The 24594-nt window shown below is 40.0% G+C and overlaps 3 protein-coding genes across 4 annotated transcripts in view; 1 reads left to right on the top strand and 2 right to left on the bottom strand.

Annotated features, from left to right (window-relative positions):
• Positions 1-24594, bottom strand: part of cdh4 (cadherin 4, type 1, R-cadherin (retinal)) — a 193983-nt gene that overhangs the window by 32291 nt on the left and 137098 nt on the right. For both annotated transcript variants that reach the window (XM_079340972.1, XM_079340973.1), the window contains exons 6-7: positions 10710-10865; positions 4875-5019 (exon numbers count right to left, since the gene is read on the bottom strand). In XM_079340972.1, the coding sequence (XP_079197098.1) occupies positions 4875-5019; positions 10710-10865 (301 nt within the window). The remainder of the gene's footprint in view (positions 1-4874; positions 5020-10709; positions 10866-24594) is intronic.
• Positions 1-24594, bottom strand: part of rae1 (ribonucleic acid export 1) — a gene marked incomplete at its 3' end in the record, with an annotated part of 229256 nt that overhangs the window by 102034 nt on the left and 102628 nt on the right. The gene's annotated exons all lie outside the window — the stretch shown is intronic.
• taf4a (TAF4A RNA polymerase II, TATA box binding protein (TBP)-associated factor) overlaps positions 1-24594 on the top strand; it is a 78331-nt gene that overhangs the window by 53549 nt on the left and 188 nt on the right. The gene's annotated exons all lie outside the window — the stretch shown is intronic.

The raw sequence follows: 24594 nt of genomic DNA, 5'->3' as shown, positions 1-24594 counted from the left end.
AACACAAGCACACAGCCATATATATATATATATATATATACCGGTATATATATATATATATATATATATATATATATATATATATATATATATACTGTATGTGTGTGTGTGTGTGTGTGTGTGTGTGTATGTATAGTGAGAGTATATATGTGTATAAACAGCTGTGCTGACCACTGATAACTGATGTGATCTCTAGATTGTCCTCACAACAAATGAAAAGAGAGAAGCCCTGTGACGACCACCTGCTCACAAAGTCTACAGGTCAAAAACCAACTGAAACATGTCTGAATGTCTCCAACTCTGCTCCACTCTATCATGCCTTCTCTCCCCTCATGTGCCAATCCCAAATTATCCCCACAGGCAAAACAGAGGGAGAAAGTCTCTTAAACCTCTCTAAAACTGTTAGCAAACTCTTCAGTAGAGAGAAAGAGTAAAGACAGAGAGAGAGCGACTCAGCCCTTTTCCCCCCTTTGGGGCCAAATCGACTGTGTGAGAAGGCACTCAGCTGCGGGTTTTGATCTCGCACACTCATTTCCGAAGGCCTTTTTTTGAAGAAGGACTGACCATAAAAGGGAAAAACATGCTGTCAGAGTCTAGGAGAAGAGGGGAATGAGGGATGGGGGATGAGAGGGATGATGGACAGATGTTCTGAGTACACTGCAGAGACAGAACATAAGATTTTCTGCAGGAGTCACGCCATGTTGACAAATCTTCATCTGAGAGCTTTAAAAAGGAAAGTGCAGTTTCATGTTACAGTGTTTAAGGTTCTACACAAAGTCACATCATATTGGTGACCATGTTTCATAATTTCCATTTAAAGTTACTTTATAATAAAGTTAACAAACAAACCTTTCTACTTGATTTAACAGATGTTGCTATTTTTGCTGGGATCATCTTCCTTTTTTTTAATGGATCTATTCCTTCTTAACAACAGCTTAAAGTGATCAGACAGCTCATACTGTCATGGACTGTCTTGTTATGTTTGATGACCTGAACAAATTAAATTCTTATTAGTCACAGGTGTATTTGGCGCTGAGTGGGAGCCCTGTGGCAGAGAGTGACAAATGAAGCCGTTTCAAACCGATCCTCGCTGATGGTTTGATCGGATCTCTGCCTGCCTGTATTGACATCTGGTGGCAGTGATAAGGCCTGTTCCCTGTTGGTCCCCCTCTTTGAAGGCTGTCACGCAGCGCTACATGTGAAGATCTGTTGTAATGCTTCAGAGAACCTTTGATATCATGGTCTGTAGATACAGAATGTGATACTACTTTAGCTCGACAAAAAATATCCCCTCTTTTCATGGCTTTTTAAAGGAAATGGGATTGAGCATCTTTTTTTAACAAACCTTAAATGTTTTTTACGTCACACCTAAAAAAAAAAGGAGAAATATTAATCATGACCTCTGCTATTTTAATTATTTCTTAATAGTTTGACAGGAAACCTTTTTGTTAAATCAGTTCAGATAAATATACAAACAATAAAACAATCCTGGAGATTGCAGTTTTTAAAATTGAATCAACTGAAACTGACAGTGTGGGACGGTGCTCAACTGAAAGGTGGGAGGTTCAATCCCCAGCACCTGCAGCCACAAGACACATAGCCCCAAGTAGCTCCAGCTGCTTCATCAGCATTAAGTTAATACTGATGGATAGCAACCTCTGGCATCAGTGTGTGAACGGGTAGGTTTGACCTGCAGTGTTCTGTAAAGGCGCTTTGGCAGATTCAAGCTATACAAGTTGGAGTCCATTTAACATCAGCATATGAATTACGTTTAACTGATAGCTTGCCTTTTTTCAGAGTTAATATCATTTTCTATTAACAGTAGCATCTAACCATGCAGATCATTTCTTTTCTTTTTTGCCAAAGTTTATCAAATCTCTGCGACTGAGATTTCTGTCATATTGCCAAGTGAAGTGAATAAATCCATTTTGTTTTGACAGCATCAAAAGCTAAGTGTGCTTTCAAATGCTAGCTCTGTTTCCATTGTGGTGACCATATTCAGAAAATACACTTTAAGGAACATGCTTTGCTTTTCTAGCTGCTGTGTTTTCAGTGTACTGTTGTCAACATGCAGTAAATGGTAACGATGAGGGGATTATCACATGGTAACAAATAAGGATGTTCTTTGATGTTTCAGCCAGGTTTGCATTTTGCAGGCATGGGAGATGGGGGATTGAGATATTCCAGCAGCGTCTCAGGATACTCTGCCCCGAGCAGCACCTGTCTGCAGCGATGTTGTGATTCAACACACCAGCTGTACTGCCAGGATGGAAAAGAACGTATCACCTGGAGTGACGCCTCAGGACTTGCTACGGTCATCACTGGATTCCAAAGAAAGATCCAAGTCACATGCAAACTCTAAGTGTGCATTGGATCTGTGCAGGACTAACTTAGCCTCATTTAACTGGGCACTCTTTAAATGTTAACATCACATTTCTTACTTTTATTTGAATTGAAAAATAGCTGAGAGAATCTAGAGAATCTGAAGAACCCTTCATTTCTTTAAATTTTAGTACATCCAGTTGCCTTGCGTTTTATGATTCACTGCGGTTTCGGTTTTGTTACACAAGGATGAGTGAATAAAAGAAAGTTCACATTAACTTGTGTACATGACCAACTTGCAAGTGCCCTTGGATACTGTTAACTATACCTGCAGTGCTGTGGGGCATAACATAACAACTTTAGAAACAGTTCAGCACTCAACCTGAGGTCTATAATGAGTCAGTAAAAGATTTAACACGTGGAGGTTGTAGGAGCAGCTTAAATGAGCCAGAAAAGTATAAAATGCCTCTTTGAATTTACTCTTTAGATTGATGGCAGCCTTTCTTGTTTTCTTTGAATAAGTAGGCTATCAGCCAACCAGCTTTGCAGCCTATTCTCCTAATTAAAGTTCATTATTCAGGGACAAGCGAGGGTGCAGAGGAACACTAGAAGCGCTGCACTCCACACTCAATATGCTTTTCAACTCTCAAAGCCTGACACAAACAAACCTGTTTTACCTGGCAGTAACTGCTTACTGAAGGGCATAGCAATGAAGGCTAAGATGGTTTTTGTTAATTGGTATCACAGACGGAATTCTTTTAAAACAAAACCTAATTCAAAGACTTGCCGTCACTTGCGCTCACTTTAAACGAAGCAGATCAGTGTGAAAAAAATCAAGAAAGCATCTTTTGGAGTGTCTGGTTGCCCTCACTAATTGGAAGCTGTGTATACAGACTCATGCTCCACTGAGGAGTAACCACACACACACACACACACACACATACACATGCATACATACACACACTAAATCCCACACTTGCTCATCCGTACACACATACACACAAAATGCTTTTCTATATTGTTTACAAATCCCCCTGAGATTAAACTTTGCAGCAGAACAATATCTGATCGCTGTGAAGACAAACACGGGTCCTCGGGGTCTGATTGTTAGAACAAGAGTTCTTCCAGTCGAGACATGAGAGCTACTTGCCCATTCTCCTCTCGTCTCCAGCTTTCCACTGACCACAACTCTGTCTCCGGATTCTGAGGGGAAGGTCTGCGTCTCTCCATGCTCTGCAGAACCTGATAATGATGCATCCAGCCACGTCTCTCTGACACAAATATTACATGAGCTTGCCCTTGTCTGAACTGGCTGAAAACTTCAAAAGTCATGGTGAGTTCACACCTTAAGATGTTGTTGGGCCACCCAAGTGCAGTTTTATTGTAGGATTTCGTGAGCAGGATTAAACCATGAAAGATTGCTACAGGCCTGCCAGAAATCAGAAACGAAAAAGAGTGTGTGATTGGTCGAACTAAGTGAAGTAGAATGACCCATTAAAACTCATATCAATTAAAAGGTAAAGATATAGAAATTATCTTTAGGCAATAAGAGGCTTTGTAAACGTTTTCTACTTGCAGTTGTTAGTGGTTCAAACTAATCCAATAAAACCTTTTAGCTATTCATGATTCAGTCTAAAGCACAGCTTCAGAAGGATTATTGCACTAATAATCTTCTGCTGAGCACAGCACAGGGGCTACGAATGCCAGTAAAAGTGATGATTGAACATGCATTGATTGCGACGGTTACAATTGTATATGATAACAGTCTTGCAGCAAAGGTGTTTAATAGCTTTCATGATGACTTAGTCAATCAGAACTGAACAAAGTGTGCAGTTTGAGATCATATTGTTCGTGCCTCCTAAAAAAGGCTGCCAGCACTTCTTGTTCACTCATTCTTTAGCAACAGTAAAAGCTCTGCTCCCATGAAAGGATATGAGACCCTGAAGCCAGAGTACAGTATGACCTCCAAAATAGGAGACAATGTAAAACTTTATCAGGAAAGAAAAAGAAGGAAGCAAAACTTTTTTTTTGCTATCAACTTTTCCTGTTGTTTCTCATATTTGTGTTGTTGGTTCTCTTGTATTGTTTTGCAGTGAAAACAACCCGGCACGGCAACATCACACCCATTTAACTTTTGACAGACAATCTATGCTGAGGGCGAGTGAACAGTTCCTCATTTAAGGGGTCAGTCGCCAAAGATAGGCCCACCTGCATAAAGGCATAGTCAACATATATCTGATTCTATTGCACTCAGACTGAACCCTGCTTACAATAAGGAATACTCTGCTTTTATTTTCTTCTCTTTTACCTTGAAAAAAGGTAGGGCAGTGCGTATAAATAGTTTGTATTGCTTTGTGTTTCCTTCATGGATAAATAAGCCTGAATGTCAACCTAAAATAGCTTTTCAAGAGAAGAGAGCATAATTACATTCTTCTGTGTTTCTTAATGTGTATTATTAAGATTGCAATGCTTAGCAGGCCTTTTAAATAAACCCACATGTATAGTGTAGCTTTATTAAGCGTTACTGTGCATATCATTCTAAGTAATCTTACCTGGTTTGGAGCCTTCGGCCACGGAGCCGTTGTACACCTGGTTCTGAAACTCAGGTCTGTTGTCATTCATGTCGATCACATAGATGTACAGATCAATCGGATTCTCCACCTGGTTCCCATTCATATCCACTGCATGGGCTCTGAGCTGTGGATATACACAAATGCACAGAAAGAAAGGCAGGAATATTAGCATTCAACACTAAGAATTAGCTTCAATCTGTATTCTAAAGGTAGCTCCACTGTCAACAGGCCTCAAGCTTAATTGATAAGAAACTCTGCAGACTGTCTGGACGGGAATTCAGCACATAGCACAACTTTGACTTTGTTAATTTTTGGCAACTTCAACTGACAGATATTTTGTTTCTTGTCTACCAACGGGGCATGAGTATCCTGTTGTTATCTTGGCATGGACCACAATAACACAGAACGGGGCAGAGTAGTGAAATGTTCTTGTCACACAAACAACACCTATTTGGATGTAAGCACAGCCAGAGGCCTGAAAAAATATCAGAGAGGTGTTTCTTCTCATGCTGTGGCATTTTATTCTGTGTTTGGGAGAAGACAAAGTCTGCCATTTGGATGGATGTATCTGACTGATGAGCTGTTCCTTCACAATTCACAGTGTGAGAATAGAGACGGCAAATAGAATTGGGAATGAAGGGGGGACAGCAGTGTCGGGGAAAGGGAGGGAGATGGGAAGGAGAGCAGGAGAGTGACTGAGCCTTGTGCAAGTAAATGAGAGATGAAAACACAAAGAAGCAGTGTGGGGGTGTGGGGGCTTGAACAGGGAGGGCTGACAAACGCAATCATCAGCTACAGTGGGATGTCTTAATCTCCACCACTGCTCCCACACACCCTCCCCTCCCCAACAATCCTTGCTAATGATATCTAACATAACGCAAAGCTTTGTAATAGCCCTGCAACCAAAGCGTCTCTGTTCGCTGCGACTTACATTCGCCTCATTCAATTGGATAGAAATTCATACCCCCCTGCATACCCTCTGCAGAAACATTATTCTATCACAGCTCGGCTTGGTAGGAGAAGAGGGTTCCTCATTCTGGCTAGGAGTGACACACAGGCAGCAAACAATTTTGTCTGCAGCTACAGAGAGGAGGATCTGCCTGCCAGCCTATTCACAGGGAGTTGTGATGTATTGTCGGGTGACATGAGAGATTGAACAGCAGTACCTGCCTTTCACCAAAACACAACTAATCATGTCGGCTTTTTGTGCCTTGCAGTCAAGGATGTATGAAAACATACCCAGACACGCATCCAAATGGTGCTTGAGACACATGTTTACGCATATTAACACGGACGCTGACACGAGTGCACAGATAGATGCTGGGGAGACACACACAGCCAATCAGAAGAGGCCTCTTTAGCCACTTAATGATCCCCAAGATGCTAGTTTTCCATTGGCTGAAGTACAGTAAACAAACATGGAGAGGAGACCCAACAAACAAACAAGCCCAATCTGTTTTCTCAGCTGTGAACACCGCACGCTGAGGGATGTGTGACTGTGATTTGTTTGACTGCTTCACTGCATGAATGATAATGTGTTCTTTTTTTGTCTGATAAACTGTGTGTTTTTGTTCATGTGCATGTGTGACCTTTCTGCTTTGGGTTGGAGTATTATTCCTGCACATTTTGTTAATATTTCAGTGAAGTAAATATTTTTATACCCAAGTCTGTGTGTGTATGTCTGCTTGGGTGTGTCTCTTGTTTGTGTTCATGGAGGAATTGGAGATGTGATCTGAGAGCCTGGAGGAAAGTGTCCAGTGTCTGTGAATCAGTCTTCTGCATGGTATGCCTTAGAATGAATGGACCATAAGCAGGAGGAATCAGTTTCTCTTTCTTATCAACCTGCTATTCAGTCCATAACTTTTTTTGTATAAAATACAAACAACAACAACATTTAAGGCGTTTTATTTAAATTTTACATACCTTTACCTTTAAATTTACATCAGAAAAAATATTTAATTGTGTATTCAATTAGGATATTGTTAAACAACAATACAACAACAATTTAAAAATCACTCATTGGCTCTTACTCTGAACAGCATATATGCCAGCCTGCTGTACTGCTTTTTGTACTTTTAACAATAATTGCATTAAGGCGTCTTATTGAGACCTTCAGACCCTGCAGCAACACCAGGCTAGTGAAAGGGCCTTAAATTAGGAAGGGATTTTACTTGAAGTTTTACAGTGTCTCTTTTTAAGTCTTGTCTGCTATTTTCTTACCAGCTTGGCTTTAGGGTTGGCTGTCTCACAGTTGTTCATTGTTTAACAGTTTGCAAGCCGACGAACACTTTGTACAAAATCCAAACACTTATTTGATGGATTTCTATGAAACTCGGTGAAGATATTTAAAATGTATAGAAGATTAATTCCAAAAATCACTGTTATGTGTCATGATACTTTTAAAATCTTTGTGATTTTCATGTCATGCTACTAGAAGCCACAACTGCTATTATCAAAAGGCTTCAATGCTAGCGTTTTTCAGTACCAGCTTTAATTATGGTTTAAAGATGGTTAGGAATCATACAATGATAGACAGATAGTGTTTGGGTAGTTAGGGTTAGGCATATGATAAGCTTTATATAGGCATGTTAATATTGTCAATATTAAAACATGAGATAAGCAATAAACACAAAACACAGCTTTCCTTTACTTTCTCATGAATTTCAAATTTTCCACAAGTGGTTCTGCAGACTGACCAGCACGCAACATCGCCTGTCCTTAAAACTCAACTGAAATATAGAAAAAGAGGAAAAAAGAAAATAGTCCTCAGGTGGAGCAAGAGAGAACAATCTCTCTGTCAATACAGTAGAAAGTGTGTAAACAGTACAGACTCTTTAAATTGATTACTTCTACTTTGCAGAGCTTGTGGCTGTGAGTAAAGTAAATGATGTCATTACTTCTCCCTATGGTAGAAAATGATGACCTCTGACACCAACAAGCCAATAAATTAAGTCAGGAGTCCAAGTAAAGATTTCAAAAGTTACACAAAATGCCTCAACTAGTTCCTGAAATATAAGACTGCACAGACCGCTCCAAAAATGCTCACTGGTTGCAAAACTCAACCATGACCAATCAGGCTTATGCAAATGTAGACAGATTTTTAACATGATGTATTTTTGAGATGGATGAAGTGGGACTTTAACAATTTAAGGTTATGATCTCAGTAATAAGTCATTGCCCTTTTGATATTAACCAAAATGTTAAGCAATATGAGCAGATCATGATCCATTTATTCATGCAAAATATGCACAAACACTCACTGTCCACGATAAAGCACACACATTCATCCCTCGAAAAAAAAAAAAAAAACTTCAATTCTCCTCCTGCCTTGTGGACTCAAAGGAGATCTGTCTAACAAAACTGAAGCTCAGGCTAACACCCACTCTCATAACCTCACAGATCACTTCCCCTGGTGCATTTCTGTCAAAAACAGCAGCCTAGTCTCTCTTTTCACTTGAACCAAAAACTAACTAGCAAAGTTTGGCCTGGGAGAGCGCAACAACGATTGGATCTTTATGTCAAGTTCAAAGAAAGTAAGCAATGGAGTAAAACTCCTCACAGTAAATCCATGGACAAATTGTCAGAAACCAAACCACTCATCACATCACAAACTGAATGGGTCTATGAGGCTATCAATTATTGAAGCACTGATACTGATATCGGACATTATCCCAACATAGACTCAAATAATTGTATTAGGTAGTGTATCACAGTGAGTGCAATATCGGACTGCTCTATTTAGATACATTTTTCAAAACTAGTTTGAGAACAAAAGGCCACGCCTCAAAAAACGATGGATTTCTGTGCCTCTCTCTTTCTTTTGTCAAGTCTCTCCATGTATAAATACCAGGAGTTCCGTATGTCAGGGCATGAAGAGCATCTTCCCCCACAGAGTCTCAACTCCATCGGTTTCATCATCTCTCTCCATTCGACACCCCATCCTCATCCATTCATCCCTCATTTGTCATTTCAATCCATGCCGACCATTTCATGTAACAACAGATTCTAAATCCATTCCTCTCTTAAAGTGGTGGTTGTTCGTGCATTTGCAGGCTGTCCATTTTGCAGGGTTAAAGGAACAAACCCACCTGCATGAAGGTTGCTAAAGTCCTTTCTGTTCTAAAAATCAAATAATGTAGCATGTAACAGTTTGCTTTAAAAAGGTAAGAAAAAGCTGTTAAAGCTCAAAGCTGCCACACTTAATAATTTACTAATTCTATTGAACACATTGAGCTCTTAATTAAACCTTTTCTCATCAGTACTCTGTATCGGCCTATATCCAAAGCCCAGGTATATTAGTAATGGTACAGTATGTGCAACAAAACAGTCAAAGCAGTGAACAGGGGCTTCATTTGACCTAGCATGCTGCATTCACCACAGGCAGTATCAAATAAGAAGTGTTTATCGGACAGCTGTCATTTCCCAGGAACAATGACCTGCCTGTTTTATTGATCCCAATTTGCTGGTTGAGTGTATAAGGGCATGTATGGCGAGACAAGAAATACACACAAAGAGCTATCCAGCACCTGAACACAGCAGGACAATTAACAAGACGCTTGTTTCAAGGATTATGCATCAAAAACAAAACAATGATTCAAACCAATCAAGAAGACAATCACCCAGAGCTATGTGTTTGTTCATACTCATTCCACAAAGTGTTTTGGTGCACTGAGAGAGTGCAGTGATCATTTCTTCTTCACTCTGTATACCTCTTAGACAGCAACAAGCTTCTGAATTAGCCCAATCAGCTGTGTAGCCATCCGTCATACTGACAGGCATGTGGGCGCTGTGAGTCTGACACCAGTGCTCACCTAGAGTTGAGCTGTTAGCCTTTGCTGGTATAAATTGAAACCTGTAATGTGTGTATGTGAACCAATGGCCTCGCGTTAACACAAGCCTCATGTGGTCTGAATATTAAATTCACACATTTGCAAAGCTGTTTGCAAAGCTGGCCCCTCTGGAACTGAGGTTCCAGAGGAACTCATATCTACTGCCTCCTGTCTGTGTGTGTGTTAGCATGTACATGTGTGTGTTAGCATGCACGTGTGTCTGTGTGTGTGTGTGTGTGTGTGTGTGTTTGTGTGGCTCTGTTAGGTGGTGTTATAGTAAATCTTATGGGCCATATGCAGGCTAACTGTACATCTGTCAGATTGCACCTTTGAACAGCACAGCTGCAAAGTGTTTGAGGTGAGTTTAAAACAATGTTTGGGGGCGGTGAAGTAAAACAGCAGTAGGACTCAGAGGAAATGTGGGAAACACATGCAGAAAGTGAAGAGACGGGGAAAGACAGACTCTGTTTATGATGTAAACACACATCAAATATGAATCAGCATTCAGCACTTGTACCAACACAAATCTTTTCGGGCACAGGGACATGTAGGTACAGACTTGAAGCTGCACCTGCTCATTAACTCTGATAGAGAGAACAATAGTTTCCTTGCACTCTTCCTCAGTGCCGTCTCTCTTTCACTCTGTTCTATCCATCCTTCACTGCTCTGTGCAGCTAAACTTCAATCTAAATGACAGCATAAGTGGGTGTGTGTTTTGCCAAGGCATCCATTATTTCATTTTACATTTCTGCATCAATCAGAGTCTGGAGAGGCTGCTGTTAAAGTCCTGCACAGCATTTAAAAAAATAAATAAATAAAACATTACATGAGGCCTAACTTGTGCGCGACCTTAGTGGTTGAATGAATCGTGGATGTAAAGTTAAAAAAGACAAGTTACTTTTTTTCCTGTACTAGTCGTGAGAGATAATGACATGGAGCTAAAGGCGAAAGAGAAACAGACAAGACAGACTCAGTCCTTGCTTACATGGAAAGAAGCCCTCTCCTCTCTGTCCAAGGGTTGGGTCACAAACATGTTGCCGCTGATGGGGTCGATGTTGTAGATCCCACTGGGGGGCTGATCAGCGCCTGCTCCTGTGATGCTATAGCGGATCCCGACATCCTTGTCCTGATCTGAGCGAATCTGAGCGGAAAAAAAAACAAAAAAAACAAACAAGTTTAACAAAGAGGACAAACTGATCTTCATTTTTTGGCTGTTCAGCTTTTTGTCCTGTTCTTACAAATCACAAAATGTTCCAAGCGACATTAAAACAAATTAAATACAAGCGGAAAGAACATGGGCTGATATTTCTCAGATACACTGATGACAACATTTCCAACTGAAAGCTTTCTTTTGTGAACCTACAGCCTGAAGCAGAAAAAGAAAAAATGGACAGAATTCAAAATAGATCCAATGTTTCAGGATTTTCTCTGACCTTTTGACTTTCTGTCTGTTTGTAACCTTTATTGCAGCTTTCCAATAAATAATAAAGTGTAAAATAGCCTTAGTGCCAGCGACGAATGTAATTTTGACGGCTGGCTAAATGACACGAAAATGATTTCAGCCATTGTTGTCATCTGAATCTGACTGAACCTCGGTACCTCAATGTGACTGTTTCACTTTTAATACCTCTGTTTCTCTTTCAGACACAATTCAAACGGTGACATTTAAAGAAAGATGTATTTTACTTTGAACAAGTTTCACTGAAAGCGGCTCCTCTGCCACAGCAATAAAAATATCAATACTCTTGTTCTGCACCTTCCTGACTTAAAGAAGACAAAGGGAGATAGGATTGTAGCATGTCTCCCTGTTCTATTGATTTTCAATGGGCTCTTTGGATACTACTGTCTCACCAGATAGAGCAGCAACATTAATATGGTGTTACTCAAAAGGATGGTCTGCAATTGATACCAATAATAAGTAGGTGTACCAGTTAGGTGGTCACCTCAGAGCCTTCATCTCTTTATATCGAAGTACTAACTGCACAGGTATTTAAAGACATACTTTTTGACATTTTGTAAAGAAACGTGGATTATAATGGTAAATTAATGGAAAATCTCTGTCTATATCTCTATCTAAGATGAAAGGATCAATTTGAACCTGATGTGTGCATCAAATACGAAGCTGTATATAAAAATTCTACTAACTAGATTAATGACACTTGTCTCAAAAGTGGTTCAAACTCATAATTTACACTAAAACAAAACAAAACAATAACAAGATGGAGGCAGATCTCGAAAGGGAGGATAGATATGCTTAGTTAAAATATTTGAAGGAGACGCGCACACACAAACAAACACCATTTAACAATGTATTTGCTAATTTTGCATATACTCCTCAGTGCGAACTGACAGGCCTGCCCACAGAAATGGCTGAGCAACTGAAAAGCCAAGAAAATTGGCGTCATTAAATAATATCAGCACTTATGTGTCACATTAGTAGAGTTAGCGTTGGCCTCCTGGCTAACGTTCGCCTCCTCTGCCTCACATTTTTTAAACATGAAACAATGAATACAATGTGTTTCAATGGTGAGTATTCAAGTTTTAAATTAAAAAAAAAAAAAAAAATGCGCCCGTGCCACCGGAAAGCTTTGTCCTTTTTCCCCTCTTATGGGCAGCCTTACTCACTGATAACTGAGAATAAGTTGAGGCCTATGGATAGAAACAAAGAGTTCTGTTCCTTCCTTTTTTCATTTTTTTCTTTTGCATTTTTCTGATTTATAGAGTGATACCAATCCTCACATCTTACCAAGAGCAAAAGAGCAACTAAATCTGTGTTAAAAAAAAATACAACAAAAAACAGTTTCTTTGACTTGAAAATATATCTGTATAAAATATGTGTTTAGGTTTAGTTTAGAACTAGAGTGAAAAGGCTCTGTGATCTGAGGACAAATAAAACAATCAATGCAGAAATGATTATCTTAAATGAAGACTCAAAAGTTTTGAAAAAAAAATAAAGCGCAAAAAATGTAAACTCCTAAGAAATTTATTATCAAAGAGTTTAAACGCCTTTAAACAAGAACTACAATTGCATCGTAATACACTGATGGGGTCTGTTTGTCCTTGTCTAAAATGAACTAAAATATAACCCTTTCAAAAACATACCCAGTAATCTGATCACAGTGTCCTTCTATATTGACAGGAATCATTAAAAAATGCAGTGGTCAATGGCTACCTAAAGCCTATACTATAGAGAGATTCCATGTGTTTCTGTATCGAGGATGATCTCCAAGGGGCATTTATCTCCATCTTTTCTCTAACCTCACCCTCTGTTTCTGAACTAATGCTGTTTTGACTCCTTTTCCATTGGGACTGAACCATCACTATGGTTACAAGTCTGAGAGAATAATCACAGAGTCAAATGGAGCAAAAGGAAGGCTTGGCTCTTTTTTCCTCTCTATCTTTCTCTTTCCCTCCTCTGCAATTTTCCTGGTCTGTGGGGCTGCAGATCATGCATGAAAATGAAATTACTTCATCCGTTCAGCAGTGACGGCGGCTTCTGCATAAAACATCTCTCTGTTTGAACATGATACCCTCTCTCTTAATTTCCGACGTGATCCTCCCACGCAAACGCTGTAGCACTCAGCAGCAAGCTTTCACAGCTGCACTTTTGATTTCCTGAGCTGCTTCACACATGATCCATATGGGAACCCTGCAGGTGTAATGTACAACATCATATACTCTATTAACAATCAGTAATGTAATCACTGTGGCATGACAACGATACTGTAAGACAAATTACATGTATTATTCAGGACACCCAATCAATCAAAGCGGGACAAAATCAAGGCATAAATAAAAATATAAAAAAATCATTCACCCTCATCATTATCATCAGTGTAGAACACCATGGATAATATGGAGCAGAACAGACAGATTATGCATGTCACTAATGAGAACATGCCTGAGAAGGCCTCTGCCTAATCAATGAAGCAGACAAACACATTTCCGCTTCACCGTGCAAAAACGAACTGACATCATAAAACATCTTATCCAGTTGCAGGAACATGCAGAAAAAAACAGTAAAAAACTACCATATATGTGTGTGTAGTGAAGTTTTGGACAGGTACGACATTTCCTGTGTGCACACCAAAGAGTGGATCAAGAGGACCAGTTAGTTCAATAATTCACCGGCCATGGCTCTGTGCCTCTGGATGTGGACGTGTGCACTGCCGTGTGTCTGAGCGTGTGTGCAATCTGTCTCCTCACTGGAACTTCAAAGCACAGCGTGTGTAGTTGGCACTTTAATGTAATAGCCCCATGAGGAAACAAAGGGGGCCCTTACACGTCAGGTGGCCTGTGTTTCCTTGCCTGCTAAATATTCCACGTGGAGGCCACCTGAGACTAAATGTCACATTTGTCTGTGTCTCTTAATGAAGAGTCTTTATATCAATAAATTGAATAAATGAAGAAGTAAGGCTTGTCCTGGGAATCCCATGAGTGACAACTGCTCAATTGAGCCATTTGAACAGAATGCTAATGATGAAAGCTGGGATTTCTCCCCTTCTCTCCCTCTCTATCCATCCTCTGCTATCTTTCACTCTCTCTCTTACTTCAGTTCACCCTGGCAGATAGAATGGCAACTAATCACACTAGAAATAGCAGAGCAAGGCAGATGCAAGGGACTTAACTGCCTGTCTGTCTCTGTCAGATCAGACCAGACATCAGATAAGTGACCTATTTGTAGCTCTTTGAGAGTGATTTCCTTGATTACTGACAACTGCTGGGGTCCTGTGGGACAAGCTATCAGCGTGAGAAGAAAGTGGAGAGAGATGGAGGCAGAGAGACATAGGGAGAGAAACCAATGGGGATTTGTAGGGAAATTAGATAAAGAATTAGTGTTCAATTTAACTCCTCGGGGTGACGCAAGGCACACAAACAGACAGGACGGACGGAATGAAAAGGAACACATTTACATTTATTGAGCGTTGAGGCTAGCTGCCTAATTAGCGCACTGTGAAGTTTCAGTGTGACCAAATTTACTTTAATTGATGCAACCCCGTTTGATCACCTTATCTGCATAAATAGTTTGATTCCGACATGAACATACACTAAACAGTGTTGATTTTTTATATTTCACTGCTAACATTCATTTACTTTATTTCTGAATAGCATCTCGTCGTGCTGCAAGATTTGCAATGCAAAAGGCAAGCTTGTGTTGAGCTGCAGTTCTCTGGACTTTGCTTTCAGGAACCAACAATCATTCAACCAGGAAGTCATAAAAGGACAGTGTGCTGCAGGCACCTATGGGATCATTAAGGGTTACTATGTGCTATGGGCTAATGTCACACAATAATGGGAATCTGTGGTTTACACTCTTTGATAGCCTCTTTTATGTCTCGTCCACGCTTAATGGCACAGGCCAGCATTGTAGTCCTTTGGCTTCACACACACACACACACACAAACACACACAAACACACACACACACACACACACAGACACACACACAAACACACACCTACACACACAAACCTTTCTCTCTTTATTGTAAGGCTCTTTATAGGCCCAGTCACCTCACTTTGACTTTAGGGCACATCAAACACCCCCCACAGTTTACGCAGACTCAAGAGCCACACCAGGAAACCGCGTCATTCAACACCCACACAGAAAGAGCAACCTATAAATGTGCAACAACTGACGAAGATGCATGCTGCTACAGCTGAAGATCACTTTGTCTGATTACTTTATAGGATGATAAAGTGTTCAGCTGTAGGTTAAAGTTCAATACTTGTTTTTTTCTGTTATCCAAATGTCTGGATATTCTTAAAGTTTCATGTCTTTACAAGTTTAATCAATCGCCGGGCACCGGTAGCTTGTGATCCAGCTGCTGACTAGTTTTTTAAAGTGGCCAAATATTTCCTGTTCATGTAATTAAAAAAGGCATATTGTATCAGTTACAAAACAAAAGTCGATCACTTTAATGAGTTTTCCTACTTGAAGCAGGTTCTTTGTTACCATTCTGACTGTAAGTAAAGCAAACTCTTCTCTATCCACGAGTCGAGTGTGGAAACTCAGACACAGAAAAATAACATCGATTATGACAATTAGCATGGCCTTTGTGAATCTTTGAAAATCATTTCACATTCACTATTTCACAGAAATTAGCTGAAATATCACAGGTAGAGCACAAAAGGGCGAGCAGCGAGAGCCGCCCATCAGAAAAGGCTGCTTATGTAATAATTGCACAGTTTTCTCCCACTGTGTTTGCTAGTAAGTAGGTAAGACTTGATTTAAATAGCACTTTGAAAACACTGACAAAGTGCTTCACAGATAAGCACAATCAAACAATTCATGCACTGAGAAAACTATTGTACATATAGTATGTTGGACACACTACATTGATAGCAAAAAACACACACACACACACACACACACACATTTGAGCAGATCACCATCATGTAGATAGTTAGGTATCACATCAACCTTTCAGTACAGATTAAAATGAATCATGTCAAATTCTTATTTGTAATTTCTTTGGTGAACTGTATATATGACTCTGGCACTGATGACCTCACTGTATGTTGTTTTGGTGTGTTTATGTTTCTTGAAACTTAAAAAGTAAAGTGCTGAGTGCAAAGTTCACATGATCTATGATGACAGTGTGCACAAAAAGGAAAACAACACATCCAAAGATTTCTTCATTTTGAATAGTTTATCTTTTTATGCAAAATATATCGTATATCTAGATTATTGTTTTTAATTTCTGTATTTATCCCTTGTTCCATTTAACCCAACAGAGACATTTACAATAAACAATCCTGTTAGGACGTGAGACAAGCAGGATAAAGTCATTTATTTATATTTGGGTGAGAAAGTCAGTGTCAGTGATGGTGCATCCATGTATCGAAAACAGCTTCAACACAGCAGTTCTTATAGTTTGTCATAAACGTTCTAAATATGAAACTATACAAGATTTTTATTGTGCAGCAGATAACAGCTGTAAAGTCAAATTAAAGGCATTTCTGAGCTGAGGTGTATGGGGAGGAGGTGATGCCAAACACTCAGGGCACAGACAACATATCACAGATCGCTTCTGGCACCCTCTCAGTCACGCTTTAGCTGTCATAGCTGTCAACCATAATTAAGGCAGCGCATGCCAAATATCTGGATGCCTTTAATAGAAATGACTTATTGACTGGATGCCTCATATACTCACAAGCCTAGTCTGCTTTTAGGCTATGTACGCACACAAGCACACACATATTAAATGTGGATATTAGGTAGTAAAAGAAAGTTATATTCTGTTAAATTAATGATGGAAAGTTTGTGGGTTAGTCTGGGTTAGTTTGAGGTGTTCTGTTTAAGCACCAGAAGGTTAATTGCTAATATGTTTTTTTTTTTCCAAATTTTTCAATAGGAAGTCAATCTCATTTTCTCTCTGACACTTTTTCTTCACCCTTAAATAACAAAATTGTCCCCCAAGTGGTGTGTGAATTTCCAGTAATTAAAGGATGAAACCCATTATTTATCATTTCTATTAGCTTTACTGTTCTTTTTTTACACCACTGCCTGTCAACTCGGGGACTTGCTGGCTGGATAGTTTAAAAATATGCTTTTATTCTTTGTATGTTTCCATAGCAGATTCACAGCACCTTAGTGCTATAGTCTGGCACCTTAGTGAGTAGTTCTAAAGAAAGAAAATTGTGCTGTCAGGCTGAAAAAGACTATTGATTTTCCTATCTTGAGCAGTCTGACTTGAGGGTCACCAATGTTAAACTTTCTTGTTTAAATATTCAGATATGACAACAAACCTTTGTCCTCCTGGGGATGCTGGAATGCTGTCTAACATGAGCAACAGTAAATGGCTGAATTGCTTCATTAAACAGCATTATCAAAAGCATCTGCGCTTCTGCACACTACACAGACATCCTTGAAAATCGCTGCGTTTGATAATGCCTCATCCTTCCCTGCTGTTGTACAGTATCTGTTTTCTCTTTGTTGAACATGAGGAAGAGGGTAAAACTACATGCTTTTTAACTTCCTCTTAAATTTCAGTTTTGCATCGCTCTGATCCCTCCTGCTGTGTGCTTGTCACTCTTCAAAGCAGATGTGCCCTGCTTTTGATGGGGAAGAGGAATACAAACAGTCTGATAGGCCATGCACACAAAAAATCCAGAAAAAATGACAGAGAAGGAAATAGAGAAGCAGGGATGAAAGAAAAAAGAGAGAGATGGGATGAATAAAATGGAAACACAATTCCAGTTGTGGGAAAGGGTGGACATCAAGTTTTTTTTGTGCCCAGAGTTTGGTGATAAAAAAGATGAAATCTATCAGTTTAGTGGCATCATATGAAGGAAATAGTGTGGATGCTTTTAAAAATAGTCATAAGAAGGTCTATGGGAGAGGAAGCTGCAGAGAGCTCAGGTTTAATATCTCTCAAGTGAAAGTCTGACAGGTAGCGTCTCACACAGTTATTCCTGAAACTCATAAAGAGCAGCGTAGTCAGGACCTTGGCATGCCGTCTGTGCTCGACCACATTAGAATATTTCTCCAATCTGACTCTCTCTCTCCTTCACACTCCCTCCTTCCATCCCTCCCAGTGTTACCATCAATACCAACAAACAAGAGTCTCTAACTGAGGAAGGTTTGTCTTCTCCTGTGCTGACATTGTTATTCAGCCATTCTTCTACACTTTTCAACATGGTCAATTGAATTCAATCTTTTGAAATCTGAGTGTATCCTGAGGAAATGTTTCTGTGAGGTGGGTTTGGTTTTAAAGATAATAGAGCAGGACTTTTCTTTTTCCCTTGAAAATTAAAGGAAACAACGTTCAACCATTTTCGGAGTCTGTGTTTTTTTGCCTCCAGAAGAGCTTTTAGTGTTTTGTTTTGGGTATTTTTAAAAGGAAAAGACGGTTTTAGGTGAGGATGAAGAGAGGGGAGAAGCTGAGAAAAAAAGGTGTCAGAGAAAGCAGAGGCATTGTGAAGCAACGTGTCTTTTAATGAATGGGAGAAAGTATTCTGAATGCCAGCAGCATATCCAATAAATAACCTTCACATGAAAGAGTTTTGTGCTTTTAAAAATAGATATCAAGTCTTTGGTGGGAAGTTTTTTTTATCCTAAGCTCGTAATGATCAGTGATAGCTGGAGGTTGTTTCTTAAATTGCGACCGTGACTGCTCTGATGTCTTTCTCTTCAACTCAAATACCCCAAGACTCATTCCTGTTTGTCATTTATTGATACATGGAGGAGACGAAATAGTCCCTCAGATTTAACATTAATTTTGTGTCTGTTAAAAAATAGATTAGATGCTCTCTCAGGCGTGTACACTTGTACACGCACATCACTGCCCCCACCTCAGACCATTAACCAGGCGGAGGGAAAAAATGTAGGATTGGAAAAAGAGGGCAATTAGAGGGAGAACAAATATTAATGGAAGTTAAGAAGTGACTCACAAAACCAATTACAGCATTAGCCAGGCAATTTAGATGAGCTCTGTGAGAGACGAGAATCCTGTTGAAATGTACCGGCGGTCTCTCTGCATTAACAATGGCATTAATTCCCCTGATTCCAGGCGAAGTGAAAAGAATAGAGCAAATACAACCATTCTGTCTGGCTAAATAAAGAGAGCCACATTCCCATAGTCTGTGATGGGAATAGAGACGGCAGAGGCTGACGATTGTGTCTGAACCAGATTGGACTCTTTAAAGCCTCCTGCTTTAACCAAAACCTCCTTGGTAGGTAAATGATTGTATAGGTTTTCCATGTACAAAAAGATTATTACAGCGAAGGCATGGCTGGTTGCTGGAAGGCTGACCAAAGGGAAAGACAGCTGCATTAGAGACCGAGATATAAAATATAGAGTTGGGGGCAGGGGGTTCCTGCTGCTCTTTCACTTCCCATCATCACTTACTGCTATTGTCAAATTGAATCCCTCAACTCAACCTGCTTCCTCAAACTCCCAGAGGGGACACACAACCCTGAAAGCCCGGCCAATCAGCAGCACCCTGAGGCCAGTTGAAAGCCCTTCTGGCATGCCTAAGGCTAACGGGGTCCAACCAATCAGTTGGAGGCCAGGCTTGAAAGGAGGGCCGTGCTTGGCTCAGGGAGCTGCGAAGGCTGCCAATGAGAGTCCAGAGGGGAGGGTGAGTGGCTCAGAGGGACGCCGCCAGAGGGGTCAGAGTGGACGAGGGCAGACTGACAGTTATTTAGTGAGAGACAGAGCTCTGTGTCACTCACAACAGCACTCAGCCTTTGTAGTGCTGGGTGGTTTCTAATAGGACTGTCACCTTCTAATTGTCCAACTGGGGATGCTGAGAATGACAACACACTCACAAGCACTACAGTACACACTAATACACAGTTACACACTCACATCCAGATACATACATGTATGTTGTTTGTGGAAAAAATGTCACAAAGCAAAGTATGTAAAACTGCACTGACCTCCACCTCCATTAACAGCAAAGGCCAAGGGCTAATTTATGAACTACACCTGGTACCTTACATTTTGTATGTATAATATCTGAATATATTTGCACTAAATTACATCCCATTAAACTCTGACTAACTTTGCAGCATGTAGTAGTTGAAATGTTGAGATCAGACAGACTTTTTCTTTTACTACTTGCTGGCAGAGCAACACGCTTGAATACTGTAACACAAAATGAATGCTATCTATAAGAAATTAACTATAGGGCATCTTAACCTTCATGTATTAATGTGTGCATGTTAATTTTTGCATATTGTTTTAAAGGATGCCCAAAAGCATCTGCTCTTCTGAAGTGCAAAGAGCGCTAAATGCAGATTTTTAGTAATGTTGGCTTGAAATCTGCTCTTTTTTGCATCCTACTAACACTTTACTACAAGTTAGAATCGGACGGATCAGTTGTACTGAGCCCAGAAACACTGGGAAGGGTCATGTAAGTATCTGAGTATCTACATTCACTAAATTTGGGAAGAGGTGAAAACATGAACACACTTCTTACTCGTTCTGAACCCACTGGGCCTGTTTCTGGAGCATGGGCACAGCAAAAAGCAGTTGTACTCATGGGTTCCCAAGATCAAAGGAAAACTGCAAGTTCAATTAAAATAAAGAGAAAAATGTGAACAAAATTTGTTATGCTTTCAAATATTCATTTGAATCCCTCAACTCAACATTCATTGGGTGCTTGTTTTGGAGTCATGTCGATAAAAATGATGGAACAAACGATGGGGAGTCTGTATATTGTGTTTTTTTTTTTTTTTAAACTGAGCAGATGCTTTGTGGTTTTCCTTGTCTGACTTCCTATTCGGGTCATCTCTTCTGTCCAGCTTGACGCATACTTGATTGACTCCCAGCCTATATAAAGCGGAGCAGAGCAGAGAGATGCAGCTTGCACCAACCGGAAACAGACTGCGACGTGATGGAAACAAACACATTCTGAAAGGCAAGGTCTCGTTACATGCTAAGCTTGCCACTGAGTAGAGTGCAGAGCAGACGGAAAGCACACCAAAAAGCAACAGCACCCATAGCTCGGTGACCAAATCGACAGTCAAGTAAATAGCAACATTTTGGACACGCAGTATGTTTCTATCATTGTTAAGTAGAAAGCTCTGAACTTTCTACTGCTGAGGACGAGGAGATGAGCAGCACAGAAGAAGAGGGTGTCTTTATGAAATCCTCAGGACACCACTTGATTTGGGAGACTTTAGGCTTGTCCAGGAGCTGCAGCTCTATAACGACCGCTCCACGAGCACAACACACATTTGGGCTGCTTTTCAAACACACCTGATACACTCAAACTGTTTTTTAAACTGTGATTCTTTTTTTAACTTTTTTGTAGCATGCAAGAACTTCAAGCACAACCCTCAATGCGATCAACTCGGCGATGCACAGATACACTCTTCCATGGACGACTATAGGGTCTGTACAATGGCCGCGAGAACTAGCCACAAGGCTACCTGTGTCCCTAATAGGTCATAGAGACATTAGTACTCGTAGCTATGAACCATTGTCAGATTTGTCTGCAAAGGGATTTAATTCACTAAATGACAGGTTTGTTTAATGGAGGCAGGTTAGACAGGTATCCACCAGGAAGAAGTAAACCACTTGAAACCAGATTAAAGGGGACTTTATTCTGGGGACGTTTAACAACATTGTTGTTATGGAGCGCCTAGATTGTGGGATGCACTTTGAAGATAGTGTTTGAGGAAGAGAGAGAGAGAGAGAGAGAGAGAGAGAGAGGGGAGCCCTGATTTAAGCCAGACGAGACAAACTCTGTATGCTGCTTGAAGCTGAGAGCTAAACTCCTTGTGAACCTCGAGCACAGACAAGACATTGTTAACTTAAAGAAATGAAGATGGAGTGTATGAGACAGAGTTATCACGAGAAGCTCATCATATGCACCAAAGCTCATTGGAAGTATATTATCAATTGTTACCAAGAAACTATGGATGAATTATAGTTAATAATTTGAGTCGTTGAAGTTGTTGGCAAATGATTGTGCATTGTGAATTAAAAAGGAAATCTTGAAGTGATGTCGAAAAAAATGACTGTTCAATTCACATTGGCACAAATAATATTGCGTAAGATTTATTTTTTTAATTGATTATAAATAACATTGCCTCCTGCTTTGTAAAACTCCCTTTGACAAACAATGTGTCACAACCATTGTTTGCTTCAATAGTACAGAGGCACTTTGACACCTTCGGATCAAAACACAGCAGCATTGAAAGAGCATGAATCCAATTAAACCACACTTTTTTTTTTTTTCAAAGTTCTCATGATGTGATTTCTCTTGTTAACATTTGGCCAAAAACACAGATTTGCCATGAGCTGTAATACCAAAGTCACACTTTAAATGTTCTCTTAGTGGATATAAAACTGACAGCTCCTGTGAGAACTTGACTGACAGCCTAAACAGTTTTAAAGTATTTCAAGCCAAAGAAACAGAAAACAATTACAGTCTTCTGAAAGAAACAGCTCAAACTGATGAATTAGTTACCCCTTCCTGCCAAACAACTGATTGCAGCAAACATAAGAACATTTAGAGGGAGCTGTATCTTCATTTTTAAAACTAAAAAACAACCTCTTAAGTGACTGATGATTTAGTAGGAGCTCAGTTTGGTGTTGTTTATTCCACACTACGTCCCTCAAACATAAAAGTAACTCTGAAAGAACTATGTTAAGCTTAAATAATTCAATTTGCCTACCTTTTGTAAAATTACGTTGGTGTAAATGCATACACATACACACACGCACATAAAATGTACACATGCACAATGCAGACACAATCAGCACAATGTGTCTGAGTGCACGAGAGATGCAATAAAAAAGCAGACAAAACAAGCGTATCCAAAAGCATATTACCAGCTCATTACCAGCTGTAATGAAATACACTGTGCAATATGAGGCTGTAAATAAACCACTGTGTTTTCATTTTGGGGACTGAGCAAACAGTAGTAGAGACATTACAATGCCACTGAGCTAACCTGCGCCCACAAACACTTAAATATATCACATGTATTTTAGCTGCTGGCCCAAGGGAACCAAATAGGAAAAGCAACACAAAGTCACATACTTTTTCTTGCTCTAAAGAGAGCTTCAAGTTTGCTTCTGCCAAAGTGAAATGAAAGGCTTATTTCAACAGTTTTTATTGTTTGCATGCTTCTGTATGCTTTTGATGAAATCCGTCTACACAAAGCACCCGAGTCATTCTGACTGATACATTCAAAACCACACTGTGCCATATTGTATTACCCATGAGCACTAGCATAATGGGCTATTCAAAATAATGAGGTAAACCAAATCATCCTGAGATGCACTCTAATAGTACCATTCACCTCTTCACCTTAAGACCATAATTTCTCCTACAGTGTGAATATGATAAAGTCTATGTATTATACATTTCATAGTGGTTTCATTTCGCAGCGTGGAAAGGACACAGAGTCACGCAGAGTGAGAAAGAAACCGCTAACGCAGACATTTCCCTTAGTCTACCCCTCGGTTGCAGAATCACATAATATTAAAACAACCGTCCACAATGTGCTCAATTATTTCCAGATCATATTGTTCCTTTCACTGTCCTTAACGTGGGTCAGAGAGGCAGCCTGTGTTTGAGGCCTGCTTAAATGGAAGCAGAATCCTTTCTATCCCATAGACTGCTTTCCATCAGTTTGGCCTCATTGGCCCAAGTGTAGGTGCTGCAGGAGACGGTTGAGATGAGAATGCCACAAATGGCTGGAAACTAATGTTGGCCTCCCTCACCCTGCAGATTTACAGCGCTCTCCAAAGACTTTCTATTTCTTATCCCCAAGAGAGAATGTCCCCACATTCACTCTTTTCCATTTCCTGCCTTCTCCCCTTCCAGTTCCTCAAAAGGAGTATCTCTCACCATGTACCCCACTATCCATTTAACTCAAGCTGATGCTCAACCTCTCTGTTTCCACTGCACTTACATCTGTTCATGTCAAATCATCTGACAGCCAAAGCTTTTTCCATTTGAGCTCAATAGTAAATCAACCGCCTCAGAGCTGCACTACTTGTTGTTCTTCATGACTGAATCGCACACACCAGGGTTAAAATGTCCAGTATAGGATGGTGCAATTGTTCATAATTGGTATGTGTGTATGTGGGAGTGTGGTTGTATTTTGTGTGTTTGTGGGAGCCTTTTTTTGCTTTGGTGAATTGATTTGCTTGAGAGCTGTGATAACAATAACTGGTGGTGGGATATCAATTAGCAGGAGTTTAGCTTCTCACATTTTAGTTCTTTTATTTACCCCACAGAGCTTTACTAACCTCTCTGTGTTTTCTTGTCAGTTCTCTACTAATAGTGAAAACCCCCACAAGTCCAGCTCACACCTCTTTGGCCGTATGCTTTGTAAAACTGTGATTACACTTTAGGGTTAATTGGTCTTGAACATACACAAAGACCCTGAGTGAAAGACAAC

The sequence above is a fragment of the Symphodus melops genome (genome assembly GCF_947650265.1).
Source record: "Symphodus melops genome assembly, chromosome: 4".
NCBI classification, from domain to species: domain Eukaryota; kingdom Metazoa; phylum Chordata; class Actinopteri; order Labriformes; family Labridae; genus Symphodus; species Symphodus melops.
The sequence above is the reverse complement of the archived record's forward strand: the minus strand, read 5'-3'. Positions and strand labels throughout refer to the sequence as shown.